The sequence below is a fragment of the Macaca thibetana genome, chromosome 9 (assembly GCF_024542745.1).
Source record: "Macaca thibetana thibetana isolate TM-01 chromosome 9, ASM2454274v1, whole genome shotgun sequence".
NCBI classification, from domain to species: domain Eukaryota; kingdom Metazoa; phylum Chordata; class Mammalia; order Primates; family Cercopithecidae; genus Macaca; species Macaca thibetana.
Window position 1 is genome coordinate 45,065,338 of NC_065586.1, and position 18,917 is coordinate 45,084,254.

An 18,917-nucleotide genomic window follows, 5' to 3' on the forward strand; every position below is an offset into this window, starting at 1 on the left:
AGAGAAGGGCCTCCTTTTCTGTGTGTGTTTGTGCTCTTCATGTGGGGACTGGTGGTGGAACCAGAGCTTCAGATGTCTGTGTCAGGTGAAGAAGGAACTCCTGGAGCAGTGAAGCTTAGTAGGCCAAATAGCTGGTTTTCCCTCTCGTATTTGTTATAACAGTCCATGTTAGATGAGTCCCATATTACTTGGAGCAAATCCCCTTGGTAGCATCCCTTTGCCACAATATCTTTGCTTTGAATAACATGTCCCATCACCAGCTGAAGGCTGAGAATGGACATAAAATATGGCTGTCTAGTTTGGAGGACACTGGTGGAATTCCATTAATCCTAGGATTTGTCTGCAGTCAACTATTAGATTTTTTTTTCCCCTGGCCCCTGCTGCTCTGGGTTTGCAGGTTTCACAGATTTGCAGGAGAATATCATTCATTTACTCCCACAGAGAGTTTCTTCTCTGTTGTGTTCAGTTGCAAACTAGAGGATACGTCCCTTGACTTAATCTTGCCTATGCCAGTTCTAGCAGAAATTTCCAAAAGTACCTGGATGGTAATGATATCATTCTGTGTTTATTAAAAACTGATCTGAAAAATAAACCTCTCATAATTGTATATTTCTTAGGTCATGCCAATAGTTTTCAGGGAGGAAAGAATTTAAACTCATGGACTCAACCCTTTTGAAAAAAAAACTCCTAGGCCATCTTCTTTATTGATCAGAGAGATATACGGATTTATGTGTGTGAAATCCTTTCGTGAAGTCTGGGTGTGATGTATCTCCCACCTTTATCTACCAGATGTTTCTGTTTCTGTAATAGATGATTCAACACGTGTTCCTCTTGGAAAAAGCAAGGACTACATCAATGCTAGTTATATTAGGATAGTCAATTGTGGACAAGAGTATTTTTATATCGCTACTCAAGGACCACTGCTGAGCACCATAGATGACTTTTGGCAAATGGTGTTGGAAAATAATTCTAATGTTATTGCCATGATAACCAGAGAGGTAGAAGGTGGAGTTATCAAATGCTACCCTTACTGGCCCATTTCTCTGAAGAAGCCATTGGAATTGAAACACTTCCGTGTATTCCTGGAGAACTACCAGATACTTCAATATTTCATCATTCGAATGTTTCAAGTTGTGGAGAAGTCTGTAAGTTTTTAAACATCAGTATTAGATATATGTTTCACCACATAAGCAAATGTCTTAGAACTAGAAGTTAGGAGTAGGATGGAAAATAGACCGAGGATACTTCTTAAAGTAACTTTTTACTTGTCCCTGGTACCAGAAGCCACCACCACTTCTCCTCCTCCTTAACCAGATTCTGTAGAGAAGAACAAATTGGAAAAGAGAGGTGGGGTAGGGAGAGTGTCTGTTGAAGTTTTCTGATTCTGGGTTATACCTGCTTCTGCCAAGTGTGGCAGATAAGTGTTGAGTCCTTAAGGTATGCTAATCACTGGGCCAGGCACTATCAGTACTTACCGAGTAGTGGAGAGGTTGGTACACTCACTGATAGATACCTAACTTACCGTGTTCAGTGATAATGTTGAGATATGTCTTGGCCACTTTGGGGCTCAGAAGGTAAGTACTTAGCTTTACTTGGAGTTTGGGGTAAGGTTTACTGGAGGAGGTAGCATTTGTTTTGAGAATTATCCAAATGAGAAAGATGGAGGGAGAAAGTAGATGATCAAAATATAAAATAATACAAGGTGTGTATAGAGACAAATGTAAGTAGTTAAGTGTTTCTGAAATGTAAAAGTTCAGTGCCAGGGAGTAATAAAAGATGAGATGAGGTTATCAACAGTAAGCAGGGGTCAGCTAGAATGTGAAATGTCTTAAATTTCAGCTAAGTAGCATGAACTTTATTATGAAGATAATTGGGAGACATTGAAGAATTTTAGTAAGTGACATGATCAACTACGGCTATTGGCATGGGGTGGAAAGAACAGACGCAAGTGTTTTGCAGATAAAATTGGGAGACTTATAATTGACTTATGACTTATGATTTATAAGTGACAGAGGAGGGGTTGAAAATATATTCAATACAGTAACCACATGTGGATATTTGTTTAAATTTAAGTTATTTAAATTTATGTAAAATAACAAATTGAGTTCCTCACCTGCAGTAGCCACGTTTCTAGGGCTTATTAGTCACATGTTGATAGTGGCTACTATATATTGCCATATTTAAGACATTTGCTTCAGTATAGAAAGTTCTGTTGAGAAGCACTGGTCTAGAATAATTCATGTATTTCTTGGTCTAATAGACTTAGAAAACAGAAAAGGAATGGTTTATAGCAGAAAGCAATGAGTTAGATTGCTCTAGTGGATTCAGTTGGCAGGTAGGTGATACATGTGTTAACAGGAGTGAAGGGAATAGGAGTTGAACAGGAAACTTGTAGAGAGTGGTGAGTTTTGGAGTCATCACCAAAGAAGTTGATTGGAGCACAATCACCAGGAAAAGGGCTGCTGAGTGATGCTGAGGTTTGACCCATAAATTTGTAATAGCAACAAAATATGTGATTATGTGTTTTGTTTTGTTTTTTTTCCAGCAGTATAACATTGAGATTCCTGAGTACGGGTTATGGGACTGACCCAGAGAGAGAGATTAATTTTAAGGAATTGGTTCAAGTGATTGTGGAGGGTTGGCAAATCTGCGGGGTGGGAAAGTAGGCTGAAGACCCAGGGAAGAATTGCAGTTTGAGTCCAAAAGCAATCTGCTAGTAGAATTCCTTCTTGCTCATGGGAGATCAGTTTTTGTTCTGTTAAGGCCTTCAGCTGATTAGATGAAGCCAACCCATTTTATGGAGAATAACCTGCTTTGCTCAAATTCTACCAATTTAAATGTTAATCTCACCTAAAAAATACTTTCACAGAGACACAAAATAATATTTGGCCTAGTATCTGGGTACCAGGGCTCAGCCAAGTTGACACATAAAATTAACTATCACAAATTTCAGTAGACACTGTGGATTAGAATAGAGCTCTGAACACTAGCATCTTTATTCAGGAAGCTTAGGAAAAAGAGGTGCATTCAGAAGAAGCAGAGGAGAAGTGAGAAACTCATTTTGAGTTCTTCCATTAGGGTCCCATGTGTGGTAAAATAAGGGCCCCACACTGGGGAAAGGGTCATGATCTCTTTGAATGAGATATAGGTAAATTCAAAGTGCTTTATCTGACAATACTGGGAAGAGTTTCATGACTCCACTTCAAGGGGGCTCAGCACAATAGTGGGACCCACAGTCTACTCTCATGGTCATTGACTACCCTGTCTTCATCGCTGGAAAAGATTGGCGCCTCTCTTGTCAGACACCTGTATGTCTTAATTCAATTTCATATGTCATTTTTAAACTAAAATACATTGCCTTTTGGTCTTATTCCTAACATGACAGTCCATCTCTCACTCTAAGCATTTTGAAATCTTGGTTTTCCTGCAGCCTCACGGTACAGAAGAATGATGCTAGATTAGAATTCAAGACACCTACATTACAGTTCCAGCTCTAAATGTGTGAACCTTCTAACCTAGCATACATCTCTCGTCCCCCTCATCCTTACATTTTCATCTGTAAAATGGAGATAAAATGGTGCCTACCTCACATGATTGATGTGAAGATTGAAGGAGAGAATTCATGTGAAGCCCCTAGCATAGTACCTGCCACATAGCAAGTGCTTAACTTTTGTTACCTGTTAGTACTGGTATTTTTATTGTTGTTACTGTGCTCTCCTTTGTAAAATGGAGAAAACCTCTATTCCTAGCAACTTCCAGAATTCTTATAAACATCAAAAAGAGGTTTGAGTATTTTTTGAAAGTTCTATATAATACCAAGGTAATACCATGTAGCCATTATTATTATCATTTAAATATTAGAAGTTGGCGTGAGGTCTCTCTAATATAAGAAATCAATAAATATCTTTCTCGCTCTGTTTCTTTCTCTAACAGACAGGAACTAGTCACTCTGTAAAACAGTTGCAGTTCACCAAGTGGCCAGACCATGGCACTCCTGCCTCAGCAGATAGCTTCATAAAATATGTTCGTTATGCAAGGAAGAGCCACCTTACGGGACCCATGGTTGTTCACTGCAGTGCTGGCATAGGCCGGACAGGGGTGTTCCTATGTGTGGATGTCGTGTTCTGTGCCATCGTAAAGAACTGTTCAGTAAGTGTGTGAATCAAGCAGATACCCTGATGCTGTTGGTAAACACACTACGTTTAACAGCCTGATCATTTGGAAGACTAATATTTGGTCTTCAAAAGCAACTTAGTAAATCAAAAGCACATGAGCTTGCAATACCTGATTCTCACTGAACTTGCTGCAGGTTCCTGGGGGTGTTTGTGAAAATTAAAGTATGTAATGTAAATAATGGCTTAGGACAGTGTCTGGAACATAATAGATACACAGAAAATGTGAGTTCCGTTTCCTTTTCCTTCCCTGTATCTTACACAGGGTGTTTAGACTTACTAGAGAATGTTGATGGAGTGTGCCTGTTTTTAATGAATATAAGTGACAAGCACATAAGAATGTGAGAAAAAATGTAGACTTCCGAGTGAATGAGGGGGTCCCTGTTCGACTGCCTGTTTTGCCACATAGTTTAGATTTTGGTGACTTTGGGTAAATTGCTCAACCTCTCTCAAACCTAGTTTTCTCATTTGCAAAATGAACATAATAATATAATTGAGTTTGAGTCAATAATTCACAATCCTTTACTTTTCTTTTTTAATTTGGAAACAGCTAAGAGATAGACACAGGAACAAGACATGTGATGATTACAATATTTCCTTTATTATTATTTTTATTCTCAAGTTTTATTTGTTAAAATAGATTCCATCTGTGTTGTTTTTCCTTTTATTTTTAGTTGACATGTAATAATTGTACATATTTGTGGGGTAGAGAGAGTGATATTTAGGTATCTGTATACAATGTGTAGTGATCAGATCAAGGTTGTTAATGTATCCATCACCTCAAACATTTATCATTTCTTTGTGTTGTGAACATCAAAAATCTTCTCTCCTAACTTTTTGAATATATACAATAAATTACAGTCAACCATATTTGCCCTACAGTGATGCAGAACACCAGAGCTCATTCCTCCTATCTAGCTGTAATTTTGTATTTGTTAGCCAACCTTACCTTATCATCTTTAATACCCACAGTTCTACTCTCGACTTCCATGAGCTCGATTTTTTAGCTCTCATATATAAATGAGAACATACAGTATTTATCTTTCTGTGCCTGCCTTGTTTTGCTTAATACAATGTTCTCCAGACTTATCCATGTTGCTGCAAATGACAGGATGTCACTCTTTTTTATGGCTGCATGGTGTTCCCTTTTCCAATCCATTAGCATAGGATTTTCACCAGTGTTTCATAGTTTTCCTCATAGAGGTCTTTTACTTTTTTTGGTTAAATTTATCCTAGGGTTTTTTTTTTTTATAGCTATTGTAAATAAGATCACCTTCTTTATTTTCTTTCAGCTAGTTCGTTATTGGCATCTAGAAATATCACTGATTTTTGTATGTCGACTTTGTATCCTGCAACTTTACTGAATTAGTTTATTAGTTCTAAGTGTTTTGGTAGAGTCATTAGTTTTGGGGGATATGTATGTGTATATATGTGTGTGTGTATATATATATATGAATATGTGAATATATAGTCATGTCACATGCAAAGAGGGACAATTTAATTTCCTTTTTCCAATTTGGATGCCCCTTCTTTCTTTCTCTTGACTAATTGCAATGGCTAGGATATCCAACATTATGCTGAATAAGAATGGTAAAACTGGGCATTCTTGACTTGTTTTCCAGTTCTTAGAAGAAAGGCTTTGAGCTTTTCCCCATTCAATATGATGTTAACTGTGTGTTTGTCATATATGGTCCTTATTGTGTTTAGATATGTTCCTTCTATGCCTCATCTGTTGAGAGTTTTTTTTTTTAATCATGAAAGCATGTTGAATTTTATGAAATGTTTCTTCTACATCTATTAAGATTCTCATATGGTTTTTGTCATTCATTCTGTTGATGTGATGTATCACATTTATTGATTTGCATATGTCAAATTATACTTGCATTCTGGGGATAAATCCCACTTGATCGTAGTGCATTATCTTTTTGATGTGCTGTTACATTTGTTTTGCTAGTATTTTGTTGAAGATTTTTTTTTGCATCTATCTTCATCAGGGATATTGGCTTGAACTTTTTTTTTCATTGTGTCTCCGCCAGATTTTGGTATCAAGATGATAATGGCTTCATAGAATGAGTTAGGGAGGAATCCCTCCTCCTTGAATTTTTTGGAATCATTTCAGTAGGATTGGTACCAGTTCTTCTTTGTACATGTGGTAGAATTTAGCTATGAATCCATCTGGTCCAGGACTTTTTTTGGTTGGTAGGATTTTTATTACTGATTCACTTTTGGAATTCATTATTGGTCTGTTCAGGTTTTCAATTTCTTCCTGGTTCAATCTTGGGAGGATGTGTGTTTTCAGGAATTTACTCATTTCCTCTAGACTTTCTAATTTTTGTGTGCAGAGATATTTATAATGATCTCTGAGAATCTTTTATATTTCTATGGGATTAGTTGTAATGTCATCTTTGTCATTTCTGATTGTGCTTAGATTTTCTCTTTTTTTGTTGTTTAGCTAGCAGTCTATCAATTTTGTTTATTCTTTCAAAAAACAGACCAGGCATGGTGGCTCATGCCTGTGACCCCAGCACTTTGGGAGACTGAGGCAGATGGATCACCTGAGGTCAGGAGTTCGAGACCAGTCTGACCAATATGGCAAAACCCTGTGTCTACTAAAAATACAAAAATTAGCCAGGTGTGGTGGTGTGCACCTGCAGTCCCAGCTACTTGGGAAGCTGAGACAGGAGAATTGCTTGAACCCAAGAGGTAGAGGTTGCAGTGAGCCGAGATTGTGCCACTGCACTCCAGCCTGGGAGACAGAGCGAGACTCCATCTCAAAAAAAAAAAAAAAAAAAAAAAAAATTGTTTTGTTGATCTTTTGTATGCATTTTTGCATCTTAATTTCATTCAGTTCTCCTCTGATTTTGATTATTTGTTTTCTTCTGCTAGTTTGGGATTGATTCATTCTTTTTTCTAGTTTCTCTAGGTGTGACATCAGATTGTTCATTTAAGATCTTCCTAACTTCTTTGATGTAGACATTTAGCACTATAGACTTTACTCCGAGCACTGCTTTAGCTGCATCCCAAAATTTTTTATTTGTTTTGTCTCTGTTTTCATTAATTTCAAAGAATTTTTTTGATTTCTGAATTCATTTGTTTACCCAAAAGTCACTTAGGAGCAAGTTGTTTAATTTCCAAGTAATTGTATAGTTTTGGGAGATCTTCTTGGTAGTAATTTCTATTTTTATTATACTATGGTCTGAGAGTATGCTTGAGATGATTTCAGTGTTTTTAAATTTTTTCAGATTTGCTTTATGGCTGAGCATATAGTTGTTCTTAGAGTTATTCCATGTACAGATAAGAAGACTGCATATCCTATGGTTTTGGAGTGGACTAGTCTATAGATGTCTATTGAGTCCAATTGGTCAAGTGTTGAATTTAAGTCCAGAATTTCTTTATTAATTTTTTGCTTTGATGATCTCTCTAATCCTGTCAATTGGGTGTTGAAGGCTCCCAATATTATTGTGTGGACTAAGTCTTTTCCTAGGTCCAGAGGAACTTGTTTTAAGAATCTGGGTGCTCCAATGTTAGCTGTGTGTATATTTAAGGTAGTTAAGTCTTCTTTTTGAATTGTTCCCTTTGTCATTGTGTAATGCCCTTCTTTGTCCTTTTAGATCATTGTTGGTTCAAAGTCTGTTTTATCTGACATAAGAATAGTGACCCCTGCTTTCTTTTTGTTTTCCATAGATCTTTCTCCATCCCTTTACTTTGAACCTGTGGGTGTTCTTACATGTGAGATGGGTCTCTTGAAGACAGAAGATGGTTGGGCCTTGTTTTTTAAATCCAATTTGCCATCCTAAGCCTTTTAAGTGGGATATTTAGACCATTTGCCTTCACGGTTTATATCAATATGTGAGATTTTGATGCTGCCATCATGTTGTTAGCTGGATGCTTTGTAGACGTGATTGTGTATTTGCTTTATAGTATCTGTGGGCCATGTACTTGTGTTTTTGTGGTGCCAGGTACTGCTCTTTCATTTCCACATTTAGCACTTCCTTAAGGGCTTCTCGTAAGACTGGTCTAGTACTCATGAATTTCCTTAACTTTGCTTGTCTGAAAAGGATTTTATTTCTCCTCTGCTTATGAAGCTTAGTTTGGCAGAATATCAAATTATTGTTTGGAGTTTCTTTTATTTAATGATGCCGAAAATAGGTCCACAATTTCTTCTCACTTGTAAGTTTCTGCTGATAGGTCTACTCCTAGCCTGATGGGATTCCTTTTGTAAGTAAACTGACCTTTCTCTCTAGCTGCCTTTAAGATTTTTTCTTTGGCATTGACCTTGGTGAATCTGTTAACTATATGTCCTGAGGATGATTATTTTGTATGGTATCTCATAGGACTTTGCTGAATTTCTTAAATTTGCCTATTGACTTCTCTAGTGAGACTGGGAAAAGTTTTGTGCACTATATTTTCAAATATGTTTTCCAAGTTGTTTACTCTTCTTCTCTTTCAGAAACGACAGTGAGTCATAGGTTTGGTCTCTTTACACAATCTCTTATTTCTTGGAGGTTTTGTTCATTTTCAATTTTTATTTATTTATTTATTTTTTGAGACAGAGTCTTTCCTGTCGCCCAGTTTGGAGTGCAGTGGCGTTATCTCAGATCACTACATCCTCCACCTCTCAGGTTCAAGCAATTTTCGTGCCTCAGCCTCCTGAGTAACTGGGGCTACAGGCGCATGCCACCATGCCTTGCTAGTTTTTGTATTTTTAGTAGAGATGGGGTTTCACCGTGTTGGCCAGGCAGGTCTTGAACTCCTGGCCCCAAGTGATCCTCCCGCCTCAGCCTCCCAAAGTGCTGGGGTCATAGGCATGAGCCACCATGCCCAGCCTGAAATTCTTTTTTGTTTATTTTTGTCTGTCTGAATTGATTTGAAGGACCAATCTTTGAGCTCTGAGATTCTTTCCTCATCTTGGTCTATTCTGTTCTTAATGCTTCCAACTGTATTATGAAATTTCTGTAGTGAATTTTTCAGTTCCAGAAGGTCAGTTTGTTTGTTTCTTAAAATGGCTTTGTCAGCTTTTTAACTCTTGGATCATTTTACCGAATTCCTTGGATTAGGTTTCAGCTGTCTCCTGAATCTTATTAAGCTTCCTTACCACCCAGATTCTGAGTTCTTTGTTTGTCATTTCAACCATCTCAATATAGTTAAGAACAATTTCTAGCGAGCTAGTACAATTATTTGGAGATAAGGAGGCACTGACTTTTTGAATTGCCAAAGTTCTTGCACTAAATCTTTCTCTTCTGAGAGGGCAGGTGTTCTTTTATCATGTTGAATTTGTTATCATTTTGATGAGGCTTTTGTTTTTATATTCTTTATACCACTTGAGGATTTGACTGTAGCGTAAGCTGAGTATAGTCAATTGGCTTTATTTCTGAGTGCTTTCAGAGGGCCAACGCTCTGTATGGAATATTTATTAATACTTGTAGCTAGATTCTCACACTGGGTTTCACAGGCAGTGTATACTGGAAGTTTTGGATGTTGTAATTTAGGCTTCAATCCAGTAGATGGTGCTTGAGAGTAATGATCGGCAAATAGACTCTTAGCCACACAACTCTTTTATATTTCAGCGTATTTGCAGCAGTGGGGGTAGGAAGAGGTAGCGATGATCCCCTGCCAGGTCCATTTCCAGGCCTTAGGGGAGCCCCCTCCAGTCACTGGCACCATGCCCACATCTCTTTAACCCCAAGGGGGACCCTGGCAGCCTGTGCTCTCTCCGCCCTTGGGGCAGCCTGAGCCAAAGATTAGGTCACCAAAAGATCCACAGCACGCTGGAGGCCTGCTGGTCCTCTGTGCTTGGGAGTCAGAGGTAATTGTGTCTACAGATGGTTTGTTGATGCAGTAGGTCAAGGGTGTGAGATCTCCAGGCAGGGCGGTGTTGCTGTGGGTGTACAGCTGATGTGGCACCCATAGCCTAGGGTTTTCTGCCCAGCAGACATCTGTGGGGACTTCCCAGTTCTTTTTGCCTTGACTGGTTCTCAAGAAGCTATTCTAAAGAAGTGGCAACTTATCTTAGATCACAAAGTAAAGAATAGAAACAAACAAAGAAAAAATTTTTTAAAAATTCTCTATGCTTTAACTCCATCCCAACCACATTTCAACTGCTTATTATCTAAATTTATGTATTTTTATATTACCTTTCTCTTAACAGGTTGCTATAGCTATTATGGCTTTTTATGAATTCGTCTTTCAGCTTCATACCAGAGTTAGGCATGGATTGCACACCATCATTACAGTAATAGAGTATTCTGGCTTTGTCCATGTTGTTAATGTTATCAGTGGATTTTATGCCTTGAAAAGTTTTCTTTTTGAATGTGTATGTGGTTTTTTTGTTTTTTTTTTTTTTTTAATTTTCCTTCTGAAGAACTTGCTTTAGCATTTCTTGTAAGTCAGGTCTGGTGGTGGTGAATCCTCAGATTTTGTTTATCTGAAAAATACTTTATCACTCTTTCATATTTGAAAGTACCTTTGCTGAATACAGTATTCTTGGATAACAGGTTTTTTTGTTTTTCTTTCAACGCTTTGAAAATTTATCCCACTTTCTCCTGGCCTATATGATTTCTGTTGAGAGTCAATTGTCAGATGAATTGGAACTCTTTTATATGTTAATTGCTTCTTTTCTCCTGCTACTTTTTAGGATCCAGTCTTTATCCTTGAGCTTTGAGAGTTTATTATTATATACTTTGGTGTGGCCTTATTCGGGTTGAATCTGTTTGGTGTTCTCTGACACTCTTATACCTGAATATTTATATCTGTTGCATTTTGGAAAGTTTTGTTATTATTTCTTTGAATAAGCTTTCTACCCCTTGCTCTTGTTCGATTCCCTCTTGAACACCAGTAATTTTTGGATTTGGTCTTTTGAGGTAATTGTCTATATCTGGTGATGATCTTTATTCTTTTTTATTCCTTTTTCACCTATGACCGTATTTTCAAATAGCCTGTTTTCAAGCTCACTGATTCGTTCCTCTGCGTAATTCATTCTATTATTGTGAGGCTGTAATGAATTTTTCAGTTCAGCTAATATATTTCTGAGCTCCAAGATTTCTATTTGATTTTTAAATTATTTCAATCTCTTTGTTAAATTTGTCTAATAAATTTTTGAATTGGTTTTCTGTTACCTTGGAGATTTCTGAATTTCCTCAAAGCTATTAATACTAGTTTGAATTCTTGATCAAGGAGCTCTCATATGGCCATCTCATTAGGGTCAGTCACTTGTTCCTGCTTTATCCATTTGGGGAGGTCATGGTTTTCTATTGGCTGCAGTTTCTTGTGGATGTGCAAGAAGTATATATCTTGTATTGATGTCTTTGAATGAAAGATTAGTTATTTATTCTGGTGTTCTCTGTCTGGCTTATTTTTGTTTTTTATTGAATATATTTGCTTATAGATTCTTTGTAATTTACCTGTGGAATTTTTTGTGTGTGTGGGTTGGGGGGGGTGTGGGGTGCTAAGTTGCTGCCTTTTTTTGGCACTAGATGTCACCTTACGACCAAGTTTGCCTTGGCTCCAGTAAACAATAAGAGAACTGCTCATCCCAATTAGGCAAAGTCTCAAAGGGGATATCATGGCAGTGTGGGAAAGGTGGCTTGAGATCCATGCCCAGGGGTCCTGTGCAACATACCTTCTGCAATGTGGTGCTACTAAACAACCACTCTGGTTTGGCATCTCCAAGCTGAGTTACAGACCAGAGTTTCAAGGGCAGGGGGTGGTAGTCCCACCTCACCTGTTTGTCTCTGACTGTTCTCAGGATATTTCTTTCTTCAGGCACGTGTAGTGCTTCCTGTGAGTTGAGGTAAGGACAGGTTTCCTGCCAGGTAACCCAGATGGTGGGAAACCTGGCTGTCACCTTTTCTAGTATAGAAATCATGAATCAGGTGGAGATTTTTTGCACACTTGGTGCTGGGCAAGTTGGAGGAATGGGCATTGCAGATGTGGAAACCCAATTCTCTTACTGCCTACTTAGACTTTTTTCCCCATCTCTGTGGATCCAGGAACTGTCTTCTCCTCATACTTGATTTCTGGGATATTGTTGTTGATAATTTAAGTGCTGTATATTTGGTTTTGGTTTTCTTTGTAAAGAAGTGAAGCCAGCTTGCTTCTACACTATTATTTTGGAACCGGAAGTCCTCTCTTGTCTTTTTAATCTAATTCTCTTTAAGACAATTATTTTATCTTTGAATTAATTAATTTTTATGTAAATTACAATTAAGTCTTAATGGTTCCTTTGCTTTGTTAACCAATACATCTTTGCAAATAACACAAGTGTAGTTTTAGAGCTTCACAATCAATAATGACTACAAAACTCAATATACGAGGAATCATAACTCCAGGTGAAAATTATATAACTCTTGGTCTTCATTTCATTGCAGTCACTTCCGTCTTCATTATTTGGTTAACCACTACAGCCACATTCGGAAAGCTGTGTCTTTTCTAACTAAACAGTCCAGTGATGCTTGTTTTGTAGTCAGTAAGTTGATTACAAATTAGTAATTCTAATGTGTTTCCATAATTTCCCTAATCTTAAATTATAATTTTTTAAAAAATAAGCTTTTAAAGAAGTAATAGTTTTTAATTCTGATGAGATTGTATTTTATTAGTATTTCCTTTTATGGATCCTGTTTTGATATCAAGTCTAGCAGCCCATCACTTAGCTGAGGGCCTGAATAATTTTTTGTGTTCTTTTATGAAAATTCTGTAAGTTCATATTTGACATTTAAGTCCTTAGTCCATTTTGAGTTAATAAATTACGAAATTTAGGTGAAGATTCATTTTTTGGTCTATTGATGGCTAGTTGTTTCAATATCATTTATTGAAAATTCTATTATTCCTCCATTTAATTATTGTTGTACCTTTGTCAAAAATCATTGGGCATATTTGTATGGTCCTATTTCTGGTTCTGTATTCTGTTCTATTGATCAGTGTGTCTATCCTTCTGCCAGTACCACCCTTTGGATTATTGTAGTGATATAGTGAGCTTTAACATCAGATAGAATGATTTCTGCCACTTTATTCTTCTTTTTCAAAATTCTTTGAGCTATCCTAGGGGGTCTTTGCCTTCCCTAATAAATTTTAGAATTAGTTTGACTACATATACAAAAAAAACTTGCTGGGATTTGGATGGAAATTGCTTTAAATCTGTAGATTAGTTGGAGAGAGCTGACATCTTTACTGTATTGAATCTTCAAGTCCATGAACATAAGTATCTCTATTTATTTAGGTTTTCTTTGAATTCTTTCATCAGCATTTTGTCATTTTCAGTGTGTAGATCTTGTATATGTTTTGTTAAATTTACCCTATTCATTCTCTTTGGAGCAATTGTAAATGGTATTGTGTTTGAACTTTCAGTTTCCACATATTCATTGTTAGTATGTAGAAATTCAATTGATTTTCATTTGTTGATCTTGTTCGCTGTGATCTTGTTGAACTTACTTATTCTTAGAGGTTTTGTAGGTTTTTTTTAAGATTCTTTGGTATGTTCTACATAAACAGTCATGCTATGTGCATATAGATTTGTCTCTTCCTTTTTGATCTGTATAAATCCTACTTATTTTCTGGTCTTATTGCTGTACTAAAATGTCAAGTGCTACATTGAATAAGAGTGGTGAGAGCAGGCATTGTTGCCATCACTGATCTTAGAGGGAAAGCAAACTAAAATTTTATTTTCTGTGAAACACCCAATGAAGAGGTTTAAAAAAAAAGCTAGAGAATAACTACATGCAGGGCACATATCCAACAAAGGCCTTGGATCTAGAATTTATAAGGAACCCTCAAAAATCAATAGTTAAAAAAAAAAGAAAAACAGAAATGGGTAAAAGACATGAACAGACAATTTACCAAAGAGAATATACAAATGACAAGCATGTGAAAAGACGCTCAGCTTCATTAGCCCTTGGGGAAATGCTAATTAAAACCAGGATGGAGTAGCATTACACACCTATTAGAAAAGCTTATGTAAAAATAGTGACGGCATCCCATGCTGATGAAGATTTGGAGAAATGCTGGTGAGGATTTGGAGAATTTGAAGATTTGGAGAAACTGTATTGCTCATGTATTACCCATATGTATGAGACATTGGGAATGTAGACTGGTACCAGCCACTGTGGAAAACAATTGAGCAGTTTCTTGGGGAAAGAAACTGACTAAACTAAAGTTGACATATAACCCAGCAATAGCACTCTTGGGGCATTTATCCCAGAGAAATCAAAATTTATGTTCACACAGAAAGCTGTATGTAAGTGTTCATAGCAGATTATATTCACAATAGCCAAAAACTGGAACAACCCAGATGTTCTTCAACCAATTGATGGTTAAAGTGGCACACATCCACATCATGGAATATTATTTAGCAATAAAAAGAAGCAAACTATTGTTACACCAACAACTTGGATGGATCTCCAAGTTATTCTGGGTGGGAAAAAGGTAAATCACAAAAGGTTAGATATTGTGTGATTTTATTCATATAATGAATTTTGCTATTTCTTCTTGAAATAGCAAAAGCATAGAGAAGGAAAACAGATTACTGTTTGCCAAGGGTAAGAGACTGAGGTGGTTGAGTGTGACTCTATAGGGATAGCAGGAGGAAGACTTGTGGTGGAACAGCTCTGTATCTGGACTTTGGTTAGAGTTTCATGAATCTTCACATATACAATTGCATGGAGCTGTGTGTGCACACATGCACACATACTGACGTTCACATGCTCACTAACAGTTGCATGTAAAACTGGTGAAATCTGAATTAAGCTTTGTGGATTGTCCCAATGTCAGTTTCTTTCCTGGTTTTAATATTATATCTGGTTAAACAAGATGATAGCATCTGGGAAACTGGGTGAAAGATACACAGGGCCACCCTGTACAACTTCCTGTATGTCTATATTATAAAATAAAAGGCAGACATGGTGGCTCACGCCTATAATCCCAGCACCTTAGGAGGCCAAGGCTGAGGATCACTTTAGGCCAGGAGTCTGAAACCAGCCTGGGCAACATAGTGAGACCCCAATCTCTACAAAAATAAAAATAAAAAAGTTAGCTGGGCATGGTGGCACGCACCTATAGTTCTTGCTACTCAGGAGGTTGAGGAGGGAGGATTGTAGTTTGAGATTGCAGTGAGATATGACGACACCGCTGCACTCCATCAGCCGAGACTACAGAGCAAGACCCTGTCTCTAAAAAACAAAAAGTTTTTAAAAAAGGGTTAATTAAAATTTTTAATTATAAAGATGACAAGCTATGAAAATAAAGGAATGCTTATTGTTTTCTATTTTTATATGCTTTGGGGTTACAGTTGACAAAACTTACATGTGTCCACAATGTCTTGCTGAAACGACTAATACTCAGCTTGTACCATATGTGACTCTCCAGGCAAGTTCAGCAACATCTGAGCGGGTCTATATCCTGTTCAGCTGAGCACACTTCTCAGTGCCGTGCCAGTGTCAAATTGCCATAAGAGTTTCTGGGCACTTACTCCCAGTTTCTCGACTTATTGTGGACCAGCAACAGACCTTTGTAGGCCTGCACCAACTCAATGACCACATCCAGCTGTACTGGTGTCCACACGCAGTCTAGAATCTAGTGTTGGGTCGACTGTTGCTCCAGGTCTCCGTGTGAGTTGACAGAGATCTTCATATAAGAAACAGATATGCTATTGTTGGGGCCAGAGAAAGTCTTCTGTTCCTTTCCAGAATTACAGTGCTGCTTTAAGTTCTGCCTCTGGATAACAAACGGGGACACACAAGGACAAATTTATTACTTATTTTGGAGAGCATTTCTTATTATGAATGATTGCTTCCTGCTTTCTCCTGAAAACCTATTAAAATAAGTCTTCCTTATCCATTGGGTAAGTCAAAAATAGTACATTTTCTTGTGAGTGAAAACGAAATCTTTCTGGTTAAATCTTGACATCTCTTTTACTCTTTGTTGCAATCTGTGAATTTGTGTTTTTCGCCCTACGTGGATCATACAAAATTACTGTCATCTTATTACAGTTCAACATCATGGATATAGTGGCCCAAATGAGAGAACAACGTTCTGGCATGATTCAAACAAAGGTAAGCTTTCACCACATACATAATAATAAGATTAATGAATATAAAGATTAACATTGTCTAACACTTTACCACTTATAAAGTTCTTTTACTGACATAATCTCATTGAATTCCTACTGTTTGAGGTAGACATTAGTTTTGCTCTGGTGCTCTGGTATTCCTGACCAAGTACTTTAAATTCAGAGCAGTAAAGCCTGCTTCACGGGGTCACTCAGATAGAAGGGGAGGAGCCAAGCCTGAAGTTGAGGTCTCCTCATGTCCAAACACATGCCTTGTCCATAATGCCGTACTATGTAAGTAACATCTAAAGTTATTTTTAAAACATTTCTGCATAGCAGTTTGAGATATTTACTTGCCACTAACCTGTCAAAGTTATTGAGATGTCACAAAAAGACATTATTTATGTCACAGATTAGTTAGTAGTCATTGGAAGAGTAGATTAATAGAGTATGGATAATGATAAAAAAAAAAAAAAAAACAGTTATGTTAAGCCTTAAGGTAACTAGTTCTAGGCCAAGGACTATATTTTGATCATTTATCTTCCTCATAGTTTTAAAAATGTATTCACATAAAGTTCTTAAGTGTTTATAGTTCAATGTTTGCTCTTTTTAGGAACTTTCCAGTGTGACTGAAAATTACAAATGTGTTTTCTGAAAGTGGGTTCAGATATTCAATTACTTAACATTCTGTTGTTTTTTATATATATGTATATAGGAGCAGTATCACTTTTGTTACGATATTGTGCTTAAAGTTCTTCGGAAACTTCTGACTTTGGATTAAGAAAGACTTCTGTTGCCTCTCACTTGAAATTACCAAGTGGCTTTGAGCCTCCTCCTAAAGAACACGTTCGCACTGTGCTGAAGGGCTTTGCTATGCATACAGTCTGCTTTCTTGGTTTATCGATTTATTTTCTTTCTAAAAGCTCCCTGAACGGCAGCATCATTTGGCTTGGGGTGAACAGTGTTTACTCATTGATCTTGCTAGACAATATCAAAATACCTTCCCACATTTTCCAGTGAAACAGATGTTACATAAAACAGTTGCAGCTTGGCTATTTTGTTGAAGGGATTACAGAGCCCAATAAAGGATTTAAACTATATTCATTAAGATTTTATTTGGAAGGGTGGCTGGAGAGAGTTGAGGATTTCCAGGACTTTATAAGCTCTTATTCTGGGAGAACATAAGGCCAATAAACTACAGGATCACATCATGACCTCTTCCAGGCATTTTTAAGACAGATATCTATTCATGTTCTTTAGCTAGAGCCTGTACCTAACTAGCATTTGAATAACCTAGTTTAAAAAGAGTTCAGTTAGGGTGGACTAACTTTGGACACAAATTGGCTTCTATTTCCTACATTTTCACACTGCTGCCTTCCTACAGCAGCTAGACAAGGACCTGTTGGTCTGGGAAGGATTTCACGGATGGGGAGAGCTCCTCTTGGTGAACAGTCCAAAACTAAAATAGATGTTTATATAGAAAGTCCAAGAGGAGATTTTTGCCAGGCCTGAGTTCTTTCCTATCCCACCCTAACCCTTAACATATTACTTAGTCTGCTTTGTTAAAAGCAAGTATTACATTTAACTTGCCTCTTACTCTTTGCCCTTTAGCTAACTCATAAAGTTTGATATAGGCATTATTATATAATTCTGAGTCATTCATGGTATCTCTTATGTTTGATGTGTTTTTCAAACTAAGATCTATGATAGTTCTTTTTCCAGAGTTCCATTAAATCATTTATTTCCATTACTTTCTCACCTCTGTTGAAACATTTAGAAACTGGATTTGGGAACCAGAGTTTGGAAAACCAGATTCATAGTCATGAAAATGGAAACTTGTATATTCTGTTTTTGAAAAGATGGGGCCATTATTACATTAATTTTATTATAGGACTTTGCCTCGTACAATTAATAGTGATATTTTGGGCAAGGAGTTTTGGTGACCAGTTATACCTAATTATAAGCTATAAAACAACAGATATGAGTGTTTATACAGTTTAACTCAGTGGAGATCAGAATATTCTATTTATTGAGAAAATGTTTAATGTCAATCTATAAATCTTGAATTTCTAAGAGGCGTACTTTCTTATTTTGGCTGAATGAGTATATTTGAATTGATTGAATAATTGATAATTCTCATTTTAAATATAATTATATGCCAAAAATATATTTGATGTTAAATCAAATAGATGATTCTGTTTACATTGTTCATATGAATAATAGTCTGTGTTAATTTCATTTTGATAATTGACCCTTAATATTTGTATCTCTAATTTTATTTTCTCTCTGTTACTGTAAAATAATAACTATAATGTATAACAATTTTCTTCAGAAGAATTCTATGCTATTATTAAAATAAAATATTTACTATGTATTGCCTGAAGTATTTTTATCTGGGCCTTGAAATAGTCTTGTAAAGAAAAATTCCACAATGCTTAATGTTAAACATGTCTCTCCTTTAATGTATGCCTCGTATTTTTACAGCTGGACTACTTTTTAGTTTTCCAGGGAAATTAAAGGAGTGAATATGGAAATACTAATTGCATTTGTTTTCCCTTCATTCTTGGAAGGTGAATGCCAAAGTGAAAACTTTTGCCTTATTGAAATAATTTTATATCAGTAATGAATCAATTTCTGCCTGCAATATGAATATGAAACTCTCATTGACACCTTTGTGAGTATATGAATGCTAATTTAAAGGAAGTTTT

At 36.6% G+C, this 18,917-nt stretch overlaps 1 protein-coding gene across 12 annotated transcripts in view; it reads left to right on the plus strand.

Moving 5' to 3' along the window:
• The window catches only part of PTPN20 (protein tyrosine phosphatase non-receptor type 20), a 100,308-nt gene extending 81,727 nt beyond the window's left edge, over positions 1 to 18,581 (plus strand). For 10 of the 12 annotated variants that reach the window (XM_050802987.1, XM_050802994.1, XM_050802983.1 and 7 more), the window contains 4 exons: positions 811 to 1,145; positions 3,934 to 4,149; positions 16,151 to 16,213; positions 16,925 to 18,581. In XM_050802987.1, the coding sequence (XP_050658944.1) occupies positions 811 to 1,145; positions 3,934 to 4,149; positions 16,151 to 16,213; positions 16,925 to 16,990 (680 nt within the window). In that variant the 3' untranslated portion in view covers positions 16,991 to 18,581. The remainder of the gene's footprint in view (positions 1 to 810; positions 1,146 to 3,933; positions 4,150 to 16,150; positions 16,214 to 16,924) is intronic. The other 2 variants (XM_050802992.1, XM_050802993.1) reach the window with 1 other exon arrangement.
• The last annotated feature ends 336 nt before the right edge of the window (positions 18,582 to 18,917 follow it).